Raw genomic sequence first — 17182 nt, 5'->3', positions numbered from 1 at the left:
TTTTAAATTTACAAATTGCTAAAAATAATACTTCGACGTAAAATTTCTATTAATAATAATAAAGTTATTAGATGTACGTGTATGGACGTACCGAATAAATATCGCAATATATTTTTATATGTATTTGTATTTTTTTATAGCAATATAGAAGGAAACTAAAAAAGAAATAAAGAATAGAGAGAATAACACAAATTTACTCTAAGCATTTAAAAACATTTAAAAATAGTTAATAAAAATTAAAATTGCTATGAAAAATTGACGATAAAGTATTAAAAATTATTGACTAACAGTTTATCATAATTTTACAAATATTTGTACATACACTGTGAGATAAAGACATAGATCTCTGCGTTTATCGACAGCATAGCATTTTACTACTGCAGATATAATTCGTTCGCGTTTAGAGGAGCCACGTATTGGTGGATTTGAAAATTTCTTCCTTTCCGACTTCATCGATCTGCTCTCGGTGTCGTCTCGATGCCTCTGATGGGCAACCACCAAAAAACCAGTTTGCAACTCGCAGCAAGACTGGTTTGGTGCCATCTGAATAACGATTAATTTAAAAATTTTCCCATATTAAATTGTACTTATTATAATTATTATAATTGATCATATCTTTTTAATAAATGTATCCAATAAATTTTTGCAATACTGTAATTTAACATTTGTAGGAAAGTTATCGCATAAACTCACACTTAAATATATCTTACATTTAAATATAAGAACATATAAAAATACAATAATTTTTTGAAATTAAGAATATAATTAATTGTATAATGATATCATAATTAACTACATGATAATTGTTTTTAGTGAGAAAGAAATACAAAAAATACATTTTTGTTTTTTGAAATATCAAATATTTTCACACAATGATTTAGAAATAGATTGTTTTTTTGAATTTTATTATTATACACATACCCTTTGTAACTGATGAATTTTTACAACAATTGTGAGGAAAACTTTTTATATCAAGAAGAAATTGACAATTTTCTTTTCGAAGTTTATCATACAACTTGTTTCTCGTATCTCGTTTTGTGAGTAATTTTTCTGTACGTAGTATTATTAATATTTTTGTTATATTTAACATATAATGCTCAAAATAATATAAATTACCATAATGAGGATCCGTTTGCTTATTCATAATCTTTGTAGTGCAATCTTTACTTGATTGACTATTTTGGGAAGTAACTACAACTTTCTCGTGCTTTTAAAGAAAACATAAAATAATTTTCTTATCTAGTGTATTAGATTATGGAACATAAATGTTCCAGTGGAAATCAGTGAAAATAATAATTATATTTTGTAATATTTATGTAAGCTATAATACTTTATAATTTGTTAATAATATATTTATGTGACAGATATTTATGCAATATAATATTATATTATAGTGTGTGTTTATGATGCATCTGTTTGTACATATACATACCTTACAATCCAAATTTTGTTTATTGTGTAATTTTTGAGTACCAATGTTAATAGTATTAATATCGCTCATGTCCTTTTGCTTTTGAGAAGTTTTGAATTTCCTAAAATATTATGACATTAAAAAAAATATATTATATAAAATTTTGAAGAATGAACATAATTAATTTTTAACACTAAGATAATAATTTAACAAAAATAAGTATTTTTAATTCAATAATAATAAAGGGTATTTAATTTTTTTCTAAATTATTGCATACTTTCGTCACTGATAAATTACTAATATAACTGTATTCTTAATATAATTACTATTTTCATACATTAGTTTATAATTGATGTCATTTTTATTAATAATTTCTGAAATTGTGCTAAAATCTGTTTTTTTATTTAAAAAATTTTCTTGCTTCGAAGCAGTATCATTTTTTAACTTATCCACCGATATTGTGTATGTTGAGAGTCTCGTTTTCGGAAAAGTGTCATTTTGAATTATATTGTTTTCTTTACATTTCCCATTGATTACCGTTATCTGCTGTGGACTATTGCTACAAGTATTAATATATTTTTTTCTTATTGCATATACATTTCACAATTACATTACATAATATTGCATGAATTCTTGCATAAGAATACTTATATGTTTAATATTAAAAAATATATGCACACATAACTATTTGCATTCTTCATGTAATTAAATGATACTTTAGAAATATAAACGCGAAAGATAAAATAAATGATTTGATGGCAAATTATCTTTTATCAAGAATAGATAATTTTTGATGCCTTGAATTATTCAATTTTGTAAAAAATATAATTATATAATTAACTATGAAAATATAATTATGAAATCAATATGACAATCATATTTGATATAATATACATACATAGTTGACGTCATTACTGCGTTAGATTCCGGTAATACATTATTATTTCGATGATAATAACGTTCATGTTCTTTGCTGACAGTGTGTTTTGTGCTAAATTTTTTACTTTTGTGTTGCCTACAAAATTGTTATATATTATTTATTGAGACATTATTAATGAAGCATAAATAAAGCCGCATTTTTAATGGAAGTCATGTTTTTATAAGTTACTAGCAGATTCATAAGTGTGTCAAAAGGGATATCTAGGCAAAACTGTATAACTGACCTTATTGATTTAGGATTACTGTTATTGAAATTTGTTGTATCAGTATATTTTTGTCCACGATCTCTTGCATCTTTTTCGTATACTTTCCGATATAGTTCTTGTATTTTCAAATCGCTATTTTTATGGTTTTCATTTTTTGCTTTTATCTTTTCCTGTTCAGTTCCGTTTGTATTCAAGGCATACTTTAATCCATTTGCAATAGTATCTATCAGGATACAACATGCTCTGCGAGCATCTTGTAAAAACGTATAAATTATAATATTATTTATTTGTAATAGCATTTACTTATATGTATTATAAGAATGTGAATCTACTAGTTCATTTTTTGCAGTTTAAAAATAAGGAAAATTTAGCAGAAGTAACTTTGAAAATTTCTCAAAAACGTTTTTTCGATTTTGAATAAAATATATCAAAATACTTGATATGGATATGATTAAAAGTGTAAATAATCTATAATATTTTAACAATAAATCGTGAAAATTTATGGTTAGAAAAAGTTCTCGTAATGCGACATTACATAAAATCTTAATTATGTCCGAAAATCAATTAATAACTACAAATTATGATAAAAGATCTCTCTCTCTCTCTCTCTCTCTCTCTTTCTCTCTCTCCTCTCTTCTCTCTCCTTTCACTTGACATGTTTTTCTTTTTCTACTTACATGAACGTGACTTGGGCACGTAATACAAAATGATACTACACAACATTAACGCGATTAACGAGAGTCGCTTCAGGTAGATGATCCACTCAAGCACGCAGAATTTCTCGTCGAAATAACCTGATGAGTAAAGAAGGAAGTCATTTGGTTGATGAGAGAGGACATCACTTTCTCTTACCGTATCCATTCCGTGATTTGGCGTATACGCATTGCGTAGCAAATGCAACAATGAGAACTATAGATTTTCCAATAGACGTTAGATGCATTTGTTTAAGTATTATTTTTCATTATTATATTTTAAACGTTAACCAAGGTGTTCCGGAAAAAGAGGAAAAAAAACCAAAAAATTTGAGTGACACACGCATTCTGAAGCGATGTCCGTTACAACGCAAGAGGCAATTTCACTTCGCTTCAAGTATTTCCAGTTATGTCCAGCTTAATTATGCTTGATGATCGTAACGGAGCTAATATGGCGATAAAGCAATTACGCGAATCGTTATGTCACGCATTTATAGGGTTTTCACTTTGTAATTACACAGACATGTCGCGTGAAGAGATAATAACACGTGTAAGATTCATATCTTAATTTTTTATTATGCTCTCTGAGTACTTTACAATATAATACAAAGGAAACATGTCATATGTATTGACCGTCTTTACTACAATCTAACGAGGGTGGGTTACACGCACGTACACGTACGAGAAAAATATTTCATACGAGTCGATGCGATAGGGATAGCGTGCGCAAGCGGGGACTCGCACTACTCGCTAAATAGTATCTCTTCTAAAGCAACGTCGCTTCGTGACTTCCGGAACTGTTTGGGGACTACCTAGTCTCCAAAGAGTTCGATCGAACAAGAAGCGATACAACGTCTAGATGCTATCTAAGTAAGAACACAACTTAAGCATATTCTTTACGAAATACTGTTTAATTCGATGCAGGTAAATTCTAAATTAAGTGCGACAAATCGATAAGAACATTCGCTAAACGTTCATTTTTTATCAGCTAATCCGGGAATACTGCCCAACGACCTCATACAGCCGTCGTGTGTCAATTAATTCGCGAAAGAAGGGAATACTGTACGCTCAAGTTTGAACAACAAATATCTATCGCGATGAGGAATCAATCCCGCGAGCTCTACAAGTTCTACGAGACTACGACAATTCTTAGCGACAACCATCTCGCGTTATAACTTTTGCTAAGTGTAGACTACGAAATATCGGGGCAGATGCCAGTGTTTGCTGGATTAAGCAAATTCATGCACAATAACATAATATACTAACGTAATAATACAATATTATGTAAAAGAATAGAACGAAATAATAATTAATAATAATGTAATAGTAATGTGAAAATCATTTATACGCGTGTACGCGCAGCTATCGGTAAAAAATAATGCCATTCTGTTTATTCGAAGATAGCCTTGTGATATGTATTTCCGCCCATTTAGCGCTTTGTAAAGACACTCGAGGGCAAGAGAATGGGCTGTCACGAATTACATCAACATGATTAATTTTTCAATTAAGTTGATTATCTTGACGGATCATAACACAATAAATACGCAATGTGGACTGACACATTCGCGATTATGCCAAGAAAATCTTACTCTCTTTGCGTAACAAGCGCGCGTATACGCGTATAACAACGCAAATGAATGACTTTATACACGTAAGAGACGAATCACGCAATAAAAATGACAACAATGAGATGATGTGCTCCACCGAACCTGGAAACTAAAGCCTCGATGCAAATAAAGATGTTTTTCTTATTTAAAACAAAAATTAATCTTTCGCGTCTTATATAAATTCCCTAAAATTACTAGATTGAACTAACACGCTTTCGAAATATATCATTAAAAGACTCATTAAGCTCTGTTACAATTACTAGAACGGTTTTTTAATAAGTATGATTATCATAGCTGTTGTTTGATAGATTGTCGAAAATTATTGTCACCCAAGAATTCAACGATTATTTAATTGGCTAAGTGCATGATCGATCTCGAGGTTCGATGGTTCGCAAAAGGAATAACCGATAAACGACAACGCACAAGTTCTCATTCTTACGCGAATTGTCTCGCTTTCATTTTGTTGACGGCATTCGTAAGGTGGGTCATCTCGGTATTGAGTTGGGAAATCAGATTCTCCAGTCTATCAACACTGTCGAGGACTTCGACGCGTTGCGTATGCGGATTGAACCTGACCTCGAATGGCCGACTCATAGTAGCCACCTGCAAGAGAAACCAAGGTTCGTGACTAATCTCATCTACCAAAGTAGAAGTAGTAAAAAATAACAGAGAGCGGAAGTAAATAAGTTACTATTGTTCACTCGGAGAGAGAAATTTAAAACATTAAAGAGATTTAGAATATATAAAAGGGAAAATTGTTACTTTGATTCTATTATTTTTGAGAATTATTATTAAAAAGTACACAAGAATTGAAAGCTTTGGCAAAGAAAAGAAATCGACATTTATTTCATAGATTAGCACCTGGACAAAGCATCCAGTTGAACGCGTGATGGAATTAAATAGCGTTTCCATTTACTTACCCAGTGACGGAATTTTTCCTTAGCATCCTCGAAACTTTCAGCTACATAATATATCGGCTGATACTCTTGATCTTGATACTTCTGGAGAGCGGTAATTGTCGGGTCGAAAGCTCGATGCTCGCACTTATCGCTCAGTGCGTGCAAGAGTTCGCCGTAGGCTGACAGCAATCCAGCACCATAAGCCTTGACTTCGGAACCTTCTTTACAAAGACCGAATTCAACCGTGAACCAGTAGATGGTTGATAACTTCTCGATTTCTTCATCTGAGGCGCCGAGAGATGCCAATCCGATTTCTTGCGAAAATTGAGCGAAACTAGGATCACCCAGAAGCGGCATGTGACCCAAGAGCTCATGAATGCAGTCTCTGCAAATAGAAATAGAATAAATTTAAATAAATATGTCACGTGCTCGTCTGAAGAATCTTTAAATATATATCCGTTCTATTTATTCGTTTTGTACTTAAATTTATCATTTATTTTATTAGTTAATTCTAAATGTGAAGATTTCTTAATCGAATTGTTGCAATATTTAAATGCTTAATTTCACATCAATAGGATTTTAACGACATTAAATAAATTGAACGTATTAAAATTAAATAAGATACGCCAGACAAATGGCGCGAGCTCAAGAAGCCATTCCATTCTTACGGTCTGCAAAGGTATCTGCAATTCTTGGAAATCGTACTGTGACGTGGATCGCTACGCGGGGGAACGAGTTCGTAACTGTGGAACTGAGTTATCAACGCCATCGTGTCGTTAAAAGCCAATTAGAGTTCCATTACGAGCTTAGAGAGGCGCGGTAATTCTATTATCATCCTGCTCTGTGTACCACCGGGTGCAGGTTCCCGTCATAACGCAATATCGATTGCAGTTTGACACGAAGGGTCAGCCATGATGCGAAGCTAGGGCGACCTTTACAATGCCCGATTTTTATGCAAAGGTACAACTTCGTGCTTTCAATGTAATATTGCTTCGAGTCTCATTATGTCTTGGTCTTGTACAGCACGTTTCTTTTTTTTTTTTTCCGCATCCTTTACAGTTTGCGCTATCATAAAACTTTCCGAACAAGATGATTTGCAAACAGCACGTCTAATATATTTTATATAACTTAATCTTTATCTGCCTTTTAAATAATAACCTCTGAATAACATTAGAAAATTTTTCAAAAAATTTCAAAACTAATTTTTGTGATTTCGAATCAATTTATCGAAAATGTAACAAAATTAGAAGCACTTACGGTTCGGGAGTGTGATACGGGCTGTTGATGTGACGGACGTATTGGGTGCTCTGGAATACCCTAAAGGCAAGGCTGGACAAGAAGTCCCGCGCCGTCAAGAGACCAGCGGCCGGTCGAAGTGTGAATCCCGTACTCTTCTTCAAAAAATCGCTGACTTCCTGCAATTGCGGTATACGGTGGGATTCGAAGATTCTCTCCTCTTGTAATTTCTTGAAAACCCTCTGGTATTCCACGCACGCATGTTTCGGCACCAGGTCCACCACAGTATTAAAAACGCGCGACCAGGTTTCATTTTCCGTTTCTGTGTAAGGAATGCTGGGCATCGGGTCGCCGTACTTGTAGGCGAAAGCGATTTCGGCAATGACCTTGCGACGAGCGCGATACTCTTTGTCGGCGAAACCCGGGTGATTCATGTCGAGATCCGGCTCGTATTTAGTCATCAGGTGGTTGCAATTGTCGAGGTCGGATGCGTGACGGGGAAACCAGGGATCTTTAATGCTGACGGAATTGTCGGCGAGCAGGGTCACACCGTCCAAGGCCGAGCTCTGTCGTAGATTTCTAATCAGCTGCAACAGGCTCTGTCTGCTCATGTCAATCTTGACCAAGACCTCGAACTGCAGGCCCTCTTTTTTGGAAGGTCGTGACTCGACATGGGTGATCGTGCCCTTGAAATTTTCGATTGTCTTCAGGATCCTGCCCAGAGAACCGATGCCCTCTCGCAATCTTAATACCAGCGCCGCCTTCTGCACGCTGTACTCGCTCTCTGGAGATTCGGCTATAGTTTTTGCGAGCACTACTTCTTCCTCCGTTAGCCCGGCATCTGTGGAAAATCGAATACTGTCTAGTTTGGCTTGATAATAACATTTAAAAAAATAATAAGTTTTAGCTCATATGGCTTTTATCTCTTCTATTTTATTTATATTGATTAAAAAACTGTTTTGAATGAAATCGCGATTCGCCGTCAAAGCCAAAATTTCTCTTAGAAAGATTTTCGTATAACTACTAATAACATTTTATATAGATTCGACATTTGAAGAAATACGAGCGTTTTGAATCATAAAAATTCTTTTTATTCTACTTAGCTAGGATGAAAAAAAAAGCGTAAATTTGACCCATGGAATTTTTCCAGAAATGATTCTTTTTGGGCATAACTTCTTGCGAATACCCTAAGTGATTTCCGCAGACGGTAATAATCGGGCAATTCAAAGTCCATTTTCGCATAGCGCCTTACCGTCACGTCGGAAACGGTACCGTCTACTTGGTCGCGGGGGCGGCGGAAAAGTGGTAAAATAGCCATCATTGTCGCGGGCGCGAACGTGCCGGTGAGATGGAAGGCAACGCGAAAAGGAATAACCGTGTTACACATTTACCGCGGGGGCCACGCAGGGTCGCTTGTGAAATCTCGAGAAAGGGTCTACTCCGGTAATACGATTCTAAATGCACAAAGCGGCTTCGGAGGACGAAGGCGGGTTGGAAAAAGACGGAAATAGCTCGCAGAGACGTAATTCACCCCCCAAGTGTCGGCCGAGCCCTGGTCGACTGTTGACAATGGCGATCGTTTCACCCTCCATTTACCGTCGCCTGATCCACCTATCCTTCCACCATGCACCGTGCGCGTATCTCCTTTGCACGCAATCACCCACTTCCTGTTTTACTTCTATTGCGCAACACGACATTTCGCGACGCGAAGACTGAACGCAATTACGATCGGAAGGAGAGAGGGGAGGGGAATATAGAAAAACGTACTCACCATCATCGTCATCGTCATCCGGTTTTCCATCGCTGTCTGAAGCCTCCGCTTTCGCTTCTGAAAGTTATAAGTTTCATACTCATGCCATATGCAACATTTACGCATTCTTACAATTAGATACTTGACGGTAGATGCATTTGAGAGGCATCAATTGATTTCATGTCGCAGTAAATGTTGCGCGCGTATTGTTACGTCGGATAAAATCGTCATATTAATGTCAACGCGATTGTGATACCTTAAATGCATGTCATGCCCCAATTATCTAAAAGTCATTATAAATTTTGCAACATCCATGTACAAACCTTCCTTCTTCGCTGCGCAAACTAACGACTCCACCTGCTCGTCGTCACTTGATGAAACATCGACATAATACTCTCCCTGACCCTGTTGTTCCTGAGTACACGTAATTGTTGTCTGATCCGCGTTCGTGTCTATCCAATAACAAAGAAACAAGTCATGCAACATTAACATCTGCATGCGCGTATATTGCTTCGCCATACGCTTCTACATACGACTTGTGTTGAAAAAAAAAAACATATGTGTATGTTTTATTTTTTAAATCTTTTAATATAGTAAATATAGTAAATGTATACACATATTTCTCTACTACATATTCGCACACAAATATTATACACATTTATATGATAAATCATGCGTGTAATAAAAAAATATTTGTTTTTATACAACAACATGTATTGACGGGGTGATTGACATTATTTATAATATTCAAAAAAATTTAATCATGCCAAATAACTTCCAAATAAATTTGTAAGACTAACCATTCGCTCGTTGTCGAGCTTCCTCGAGCACGCTTTGCTTTGTCTGTTTGACGACCAGCGTCTCAAAACGGGCATCGTCTACGAGAGAACGTCGTCGCGCTGGATACCCATTCTGAAAATAAAAACGGAAAGTGCTATTTATATATATACGTATGCAAAAACACATATGATATGTTAAATTAATGAGAATAGTGAAAATATGTTATTTCTGTACGATTAAATTCCGAGTACCGTTTTGTTGCATTACGTATCTTATGGCCAATGCACAACCAATTCTAGATATAACTTAGAACTTTAAAGGGCGGATATCCTGCCGTCTTGACTAACCAGATTTCTATGGTCTTGCCGTGGTGATCTTTGACGTGAGATGAAACGGAAATCTGATTCTGTCAGTTTGACCGAGCGTCACTTAAATCGGAAAACGAACAAAGGTACGGAGATGAATTTTCGCGACTCCCGTCCTGCTGCCGTTGAAGTATCGGAAATGAATTAATTCCCACGGAAAAGTAGAAAAGAGCTTTTTACTAGCACTCAATTCTTAGAAGAAGATAAATTTTATTTATCTAATTATCGCTAATATTATCACATATAATTAACATACTTCTTAGCTTATTTTAAATTATAATTAAAAAATTTTTAGTTGAAAAATATTTATAGTTTTTTAAAATTACATAAAGTTTTTATATAAAAAAAATATTTAGAATTTTGTTTGCGACCAAGAAAATGATCAAATAAGTTCTGAAAGACAAAGATTAGAATAGAGATTCTTATTTGGTGAAAACAGACAAGCATGCGCCACCAATCATTCAAATTCCTGGCTTTCGTCGCTTTGGAGACCTAGGTGCATTTTCCAGCAGTCGTCGGTTGACATAGTTTAGAGAAAGCGTTTAGCAATCCCTTAACAACGCGCGTCGTTAAGTGGGCCAAGTACTTTACCAATGGAATGGATGACCATGTCGGGGAAATTGCGACATAACGTGATAACACATCGAAGAAACAGCAAATGCGTGACAAATCTCATCCCAATGCATCGATAAAATCACGAATTAATTAATTCTTATCATAAAGCTGTCGGGAGTTGTCAGCTGAACAGGTGAATTGCGACTGTCGTACGTGAAAGTGACGAATACATTGTCGATTAGACAGCTGATGTATGTACAAGACGGTGATTGGCCATTCGAGGGAAAAAGAATGAAAACCCGGCACGGCGATAACTTGGCAAATAAACGATGCGAATATCCAATTGAGCAAACGGCAGGTACCGTAGGAATGTTGTTTCCGACCTTGTGGAATTGCACTAACGTACAACCGAAGATGCAAAAGAAACGGCCTCGAGTCAGTAAGTCGAGTAATTATCCACTACACGGCGGAGGAGTCGCATCCGTAGACGAACAGGATCTTCTCTCTCCTTTTCTCGTGTGATTGTCATTTTGCTCCGAATATTCATCGCGATGTTTTCATTTTTCAATATCTGATTAGCTCTTTTAACATTCTTAATAGGTTATATCAGAACGACTATATTATAATCACTATAGTATAATATAATTTATATGATATCTTTATTTAATAATTTAAAAATTTGTACTTTATTTTAGTTATTTGTAATGTTGGGGGAATATACTTATATAAATGATTACTGCAAATAATAATACACTAAGTCGATGCTTACTACAAATTAACTAAGTATAGATGTATTCGTGCATTTAATTTTGTGATTGGTTGTGTTGAAAAAGTTTCTATACGTATCTTATTCGTCTTTACATGAATAAATATTTTTAATGTAACGAATGTTAAGTAATTATGATGTGGCGTAATATCTCGTAAATACAACCAAGGTTGATCATTAAAATTGCACTCGCATAACTTGACTGGTTACTGCTACTGCCCAATTATTCGAGCGGTTCTTGCTATCTGTCTATATATCTTGCTTATTGTGATTAGTTTTTGTTGTACTTATCCATTTAACGATCATAAAAATCATATTTATAGTTGTTTGTTATTTATTATCCTGTTTCAACGGCAATAAAAATTGAAACAGTAGTAGCAAATTATAAAAACTCAAGAAATATTATCCATCACGCCACATGTAATATCCAATCTATTATTTAAATAATCAGCTTCTCAAAAAAAAATTCCTTTATTGTCAATCAAACTGTGTTAAAAAACTTTGTATTCAATATTTTTGAAATTTAGTGAGCAAGGAAGAAGAGTATACAGATAATAATAATGCGGTGAGCTCTCTGAACCGAACGTAGTGCAAAAGGGTGACTAAGAGCGAGTGGAGAAGCGCATATCGCGATAAATCTCATCTGGCGAATAATTAGTCTTTTAGTATTAATTCGAACGAGAATTAATATTCGTAAAACTACAATTGTACAGTTGAATGCATCAAAATCTTGCATTAATATGATTTTTTAGCTTGGAAGAGAGAGAGAGAGAGAGAGAGAGAGAGAGAGAGAGAGAGAGAGAGAGAGAGAGACAGGTCCAGGCGAAATAAGTGGCATTTAAACGAAACAATTAGCATAACAAACTCGCGCTATTATAGATGAACATGCATGTGGCACGCGCACACGAGTTACATGCGCCGAAGGATAGTTGCGAATGCAACGAATGCATGTGCAGCGAACCTCCGAAGGCGAATAACGGGTGCAGCGTTCAGGGCCTCTTTCGCGTGTTTCTCTTTTTATCTTTCTCAGTCGCTTTATACAACCACTCTCATATTTATAACATATTCATAATTATCATGCGCGAGGCCGGAGATTGATTTTGCAATGGCGACGACATAATCCCGCTTTATGACCAATCGGCAGTAGCAGTAGCCTTGATATCGAAAGGGTGGTATCAGATCTCGCTGTAGAATCATAAATAAGCCCGCGGTAATTCTGTCACGAATTCACCGATTGCTCTAATGTTACTCTATAAGTGGAGTTTAAGCAAGCGACCGCGTGGACAGATGCTTCTAGGGCAAGGTGATTGGATTGAGAAAAACAACCTTTAATTGTGTGCGTGATTATCGGTCGCTATATCGGAATCCAAGACTGATCAGATTAGAATTTTCACGAAAAAACGATACGACCGGTTTCCTTATAATTGAAAAGATAATAAAACATTTTAGACATGTACAAATCAATTAATTAATTTCAATTTAAATATTTCAGTTATTTAGCTAACTTTATTTATATATAGAATATTTAAATTAGTTAAATATGGAATGACGAAACTTGAAATAGTATCCGCATTTGCGATCCGATCGTGATAGGAAATTTACTCAAGGTCGGTTTACTTTTCACCCCGCGTCGCCATTACTTGTGCGATAACTATCGATCGAGCATAACCGATTCTAGATTCGATCTGGTCCAGTATCTAGATCCGGCGTATGCATGAGTTCCGTTCGAGTGAGTCAGACTCGTCGTAATCATCAAATAAATAAAAATCAAAGTTAACACGCGCGTAATTCGAAACAAGTGCAACTGCATCGATATGGAATCGAGAATAACTGTGCTGTGTCCGTTTACTTCCGAGATTTGTCATTTAGAGCGGAACAAAGAGACACTACTCGCCGGAATTGAAATCGCCAGATACTCAGGCAAATGCTTTCTATGGGGAAAAAAAAAAAATATATATATATATATATAAGATTCACATTATTTTAAAAAATCTATATTTTCTTTAAATATATACAATACTGATTAATGCACACACATCTGTATTATGTATCTATATAGAATTATCCTCTTAATTTTTCATTTTATGTAATCTTAAATTTTACTGATTAGTAAATTACAACTATCTACGCACATTAGCTATTTTGGCCCACAGAATATGCGGAGAAAGTATAAGATTGACCAAGTCATCACATCAAAGCGATGTGTTTATATAGACGAATGCAAATAACAAACCTTAAAGGAAGTTCTTTCTTGAAAAGAAAGCACCGAGACCAAATCCCAATTTGTTAATAATTTGTATTAATCTTAAAACACATTATATCATTAAGGAATATTAATTTCATGCTCATTAATAACGGAACCTGTGTGATGCGCGCAACAGCGCGCATGAATTATTTATGAATGAATGGAGAATGCAATATTCTGGGAAAACTACGTGTCTATGATTCAAACTCAGTCTGTAAATCTCATTTCAAACATTGTTTTATAAATTATTTGCGTTAGTAAGTGGTATTATTGCATTCATAAATTTCAATTGATCAGAAAAGTTACATGTAGGAGGATCAGAAAGATCGAAGCGATTACGATGTATGTTTAGCGTGGTGATTAAAGAGATAAGTACGACACCATATGAGAAATGAGACATAGACCTTGCCGATTATTCTTACGCGATTGCAAAATTTTGCATCTTCGTTAAAGATATGCGTATGAAGGCGAAAAAAGCTAGGTTAACTAAAAGCGTCGATTATAAGTTGTCACACGACTTATTGGACGCGAATAGAAACGGGGAATTGGCCTTGCTATCATAATCCACATGCGTTCTACACGCGACGGGAAGAAGGAAAGAAAAACGCAACCTCGAAAAAGTATCGATTAAAATCCATTAGTGTGCGATCTTAAGGGGAAAAAAAACATAGTTACGTGAAGAAAGACAAGTTCTCGCGAGTTGTAATTTGCGGAACAGACGGAGACGGATACGTGTACGGTATTTATTAAAAAATACTGTTACACGTCGATTCCAGCTAGTGTTACGTACTCGAGAATGACTACATAAAGATAATCAATAATTGCAAGCCTCATGTAAAACCGTTTACAATTATTTGCTTCCAGTTTGTCATTATATTAATCACCGCGGAACATATGTAAATGCAATTTTATGCATCGAGTAGGTGTGCAAACATTCGCGAGAGAAAGGGGGTGATGCGAAAATAATTTTGCGATTTGCGTAACGTTTGGCAAGAAGGAAGGATGCTATTTGTCTTTCGAGTTTCAGATACGCAGAAAAGTAAATTTACGGTGCGTCAAGAGAATCGCCGGTTTCTCCCAACCGCCGCGTCTTTCTATATATCGAAAACAGCTGATCGTCTACTTCCTCGTGTAATCTTATTGGACTCGCGCTTGTTCAGCAGATTGATTTTTCACCCGCTAAGTGTCATAGGTCTTGCATTAGCTGTTCGTTTGCTCGAACTTATGCAAATTTATACATACAATTCGAACCGAACGGATTATTTCATCTTCCTTGTTATGTTTTTTATTTTAACCAAAACAAAATGAAATGCCTTGTTGAAACAGATTTGTTGTAACATTGAGATTTTAATCTTCATTTATTCCTCAATCATTCTGCGCAATTCAATTGAAATGTTTGCGTCCTATGTTTGTATATCTTATGGCTAGATACTGTGAATAACTTGAAAATGTCAAGATTTTGCTCCGGACCGGTTTTAGGTTACTAAAGTAGGATACACACGTGAAAAATTTTGATAATTAAACCCATACAAAATGTGACCTCCACAATTCACTAATATTGCGACAAGGTCAATAACATTGCGTAAACAGGATAATAACGTAGCGCATTTACTTTCTCTGCGCGAAGACTCTTCTCCGTTTCGCCGGGCCTACGTGAGAATTTCACTTGCGTTGGTCTTCGGTTATTAAGATTGAGAAAGAGCGGAACCGACACACATGCACCTTTAAACGATTTTCTGACGCAATTTTTTTCACTTATTTCGAAATGTACCGTTAGCCAAAAAATATCAAGAATCTAATTACAAAAGCAAACACTCACTATGTTAACAGAAATTATATAATTAAGTCAAAACACATGGCGTAGCAGCCATGAGACACTCGTGTCTCTGTAATGAATGCAAAGTACATGTAATTTCATATGATTCAATAAATAATGTACTGTTGCATATACAGATCAAGTTTTGCAATTGCGTTTGTCGAAACATAAGAATTCGAATGTTGAGAAATTAGAATGACATTTTCGTTCTTTGGAGACATTCATACATGTATCGGTGATTTAAACGAACGACTGAATTCGCGCGCTTACCAACTAAGGTCTTTTTGATCGAACCTGTTGCTCTTGACATGTACATGAATAGAAGAACAAAAGCATTTGGAACAATAGTAAATATATGTATAAACATTTTTCTCAAATGAGTTTTAAGTGATGTTTATCAAACACGATTTTTTGATTGAGAAATATAAATATACAAACAAAAGAAAAGTTGTATTTTACATCAAAATGCTTTTTTATGTAATTTTATATTTTGCAAGATGTTATTCTGCATCTATCTAAAAATTTTATTTATCTAAAATTTACATAATACAAATTGACGCCGGTACACTTCCAACATTCTTTTGATTAAAAAACAATTTTTCAATAACTTCTAAATTATTTTTATCGAGTTTAGTTATTTATCAAATTATTATTTAAAAAGTCGAACTTACCTCAATACTGTAAGACTTCTTAATGGCGAACATTTCGCGGTTCTTCTGAGCGGCTGCGACTGCCATCATGTCTTCTTTGTCACTCCTCTTTCTTAATTTAGATGATTTCTCTTAGTTTGACGACCGACTTGGGCCTCTTTATTTAAATTGTCAATTCTCGGCCTGATAGTGCTCACTTGATGTAGCAAAGGGTGATGCGTATGAGCTCTTCACTTCCGCTTGCGACAAATTACACGAACGGACTCCTCGTTGGTCTACGTCGCGCGTTTTTCAACTTTAATATCCCGATGTGCTCCAGCTGCGTCCTCTTCGGCCTCGATCCGTCCGTTCTGCTACGGGTCGACTACAACAAACGACGAGGACGTCGGCGATAACGAGCCTCTACTACTTAAGTCCGCTTTGCACGGAGCGTACGAGCGAATGCGTCTACGGGGCGAATTGCCGCCGCATATAAACGTTGCCTCCCTTCACCGCCTACCGGGGTCAGGGGTGCCCCCACCCTATCGTCGTTTCGGGTGGTCCACCAGCAGCAGCCGCCGCTACCACTACCGCCGTCACCGTTACAGTCGTCGCTGCCGTCACAGCGCCGCCGGCGCTACTGCCATTGACGAAGACGACGATAATAAGGGGATTCCTCGCTTATTGAGACTGAAATACCTTCGTATCTCATACAGAATTCCCATAGGACACTATCGCCCACCTTTTATTTCATAACACGATAACGAAATTGGGCAGTGATGGGAAGTTACATGAAATAGGTTCTCATGTAGTTGTGCAAGTAATTGTTTATCCCCCATTCAGAATAATCGATTTTCTTTATGATATATATTATATAAAATACGATTCAATCTGCTAAATAATATGTTTGATATAGTGCTTTATAGAGAGTAAAGTACTATCTAAGAATTTCAACAAGGATAATGAATATAAATATGATAAAATTAATTACATCTAAAATTAATAACAATAATTGGTAAAATAATCAGAGACTTAAGCAATAATCCTTGATTCCTTAATTGCTATGCAAAAATATCAAAAAATAAGCTTTGTTTCTCGTGAAAAAATGTGAAATCGATATTGAAACGAATTTAAGCAGAATACGCAAAGGGGGCAAATGATCAAGTTACCAATATCGTTTTCTGGATTCGATGTATTTATAACTGGTGCCTAAAATAGGATATTTATTTTGGCGAAATGGTGTTTCGATCATTTTTTTAAGAAAACACTTCAAAATATAACATAAA

General features: G+C 35.3%; 2 protein-coding genes across 4 annotated transcripts; both read right to left on the bottom strand.

Annotated features, from left to right (window-relative positions):
• Window positions 1-310: 310 nt before the first annotated feature.
• On the bottom strand, window positions 311-3652 carry LOC118644331. Of its 2 annotated transcripts, XM_036282640.1 has the most exons (8): window positions 3409-3652; window positions 3234-3350; window positions 2575-2809; window positions 2310-2426; window positions 1433-1532; window positions 1117-1207; window positions 922-1050; window positions 311-543 (listed from the first exon to the last, which is right to left on the bottom strand). In XM_036282640.1, the coding sequence occupies exons 1-8, from the start codon at window positions 3494-3496 to the stop codon at window positions 401-403; spliced, it is 1020 nt and encodes a 339-aa protein (XP_036138533.1). In that variant the 5' UTR covers window positions 3497-3652; the 3' UTR covers window positions 311-400. The 2 variants fall into 2 exon arrangements, with proteins under 2 accessions (XP_036138533.1, XP_036138532.1); XM_036282639.1 differs by having other exon boundaries at window positions 922-1207.
• Window positions 3653-3801: 149 nt separating this feature from the next.
• On the bottom strand, window positions 3802-16359 carry LOC105838942 (tyrosine 3-monooxygenase). 2 transcript variants are annotated; one of them, XM_012684891.3, is made up of 7 exons: window positions 15939-16359; window positions 9541-9652; window positions 9064-9192; window positions 8762-8818; window positions 7012-7831; window positions 5776-6139; window positions 3802-5458 (listed from the first exon to the last, which is right to left on the bottom strand). In XM_012684891.3, exons 1-7 carry the CDS (start codon window positions 16005-16007, stop codon window positions 5291-5293), a joined length of 1719 nt encoding a protein of 572 aa, XP_012540345.1. In that variant the 5' UTR covers window positions 16008-16359; the 3' UTR covers window positions 3802-5290. The 2 variants fall into 2 exon arrangements, with proteins under 2 accessions (XP_012540345.1, XP_012540346.1); XM_012684892.3 differs by lacking the exons at window positions 8762-8818; window positions 9064-9192.
• Between the last annotated feature and the right edge of the window lie 823 nt (window positions 16360-17182).

The sequence above is a fragment of the Monomorium pharaonis genome, chromosome 2 (assembly GCF_013373865.1).
Source record: "Monomorium pharaonis isolate MP-MQ-018 chromosome 2, ASM1337386v2, whole genome shotgun sequence".
Lineage (NCBI taxonomy): Eukaryota > Metazoa > Arthropoda > Insecta > Hymenoptera > Formicidae > Monomorium > Monomorium pharaonis.
The sequence above is the reverse complement of the archived record's forward strand: the minus strand, read 5'-3'. Positions and strand labels throughout refer to the sequence as shown.

Coding starts and splice junctions, on each gene's coding strand:
- LOC118644331 (XM_036282639.1), bottom strand. CDS start 3,496: ATGCATCTAACGTCTATTGGAAAATCTATAGTTCTCATTGTTGCATTT. Junction 2,427..2,574: donor AGTAATCCTAAATCAATAAG/GTCAGTTATACA, acceptor ACAATTTTGTAG/GCAACACAAAAGTAAAAAAT. Junction 544..921: donor AAATTCATCAGTTACAAAGG/GTATGTGTATAA, acceptor ATCGTTATTCAG/ATGGCACCAAACCAGTCTTG.
- LOC105838942 (XM_012684891.3), bottom strand. CDS start 16,007: ATGATGGCAGTCGCAGCCGCTCAGAAGAACCGCGAAATGTTCGCCATT. Junction 8,819..9,063: donor TTGCGCAGCGAAGAAGGAAG/GTTTGTACATGG, acceptor TATAACTTTCAG/AAGCGAAAGCGGAGGCTTCA. Junction 5,459..5,775: donor AGGAAAAATTCCGTCACTGG/GTAAGTAAATGG, acceptor TTTCTCTTGCAG/GTGGCTACTATGAGTCGGCC.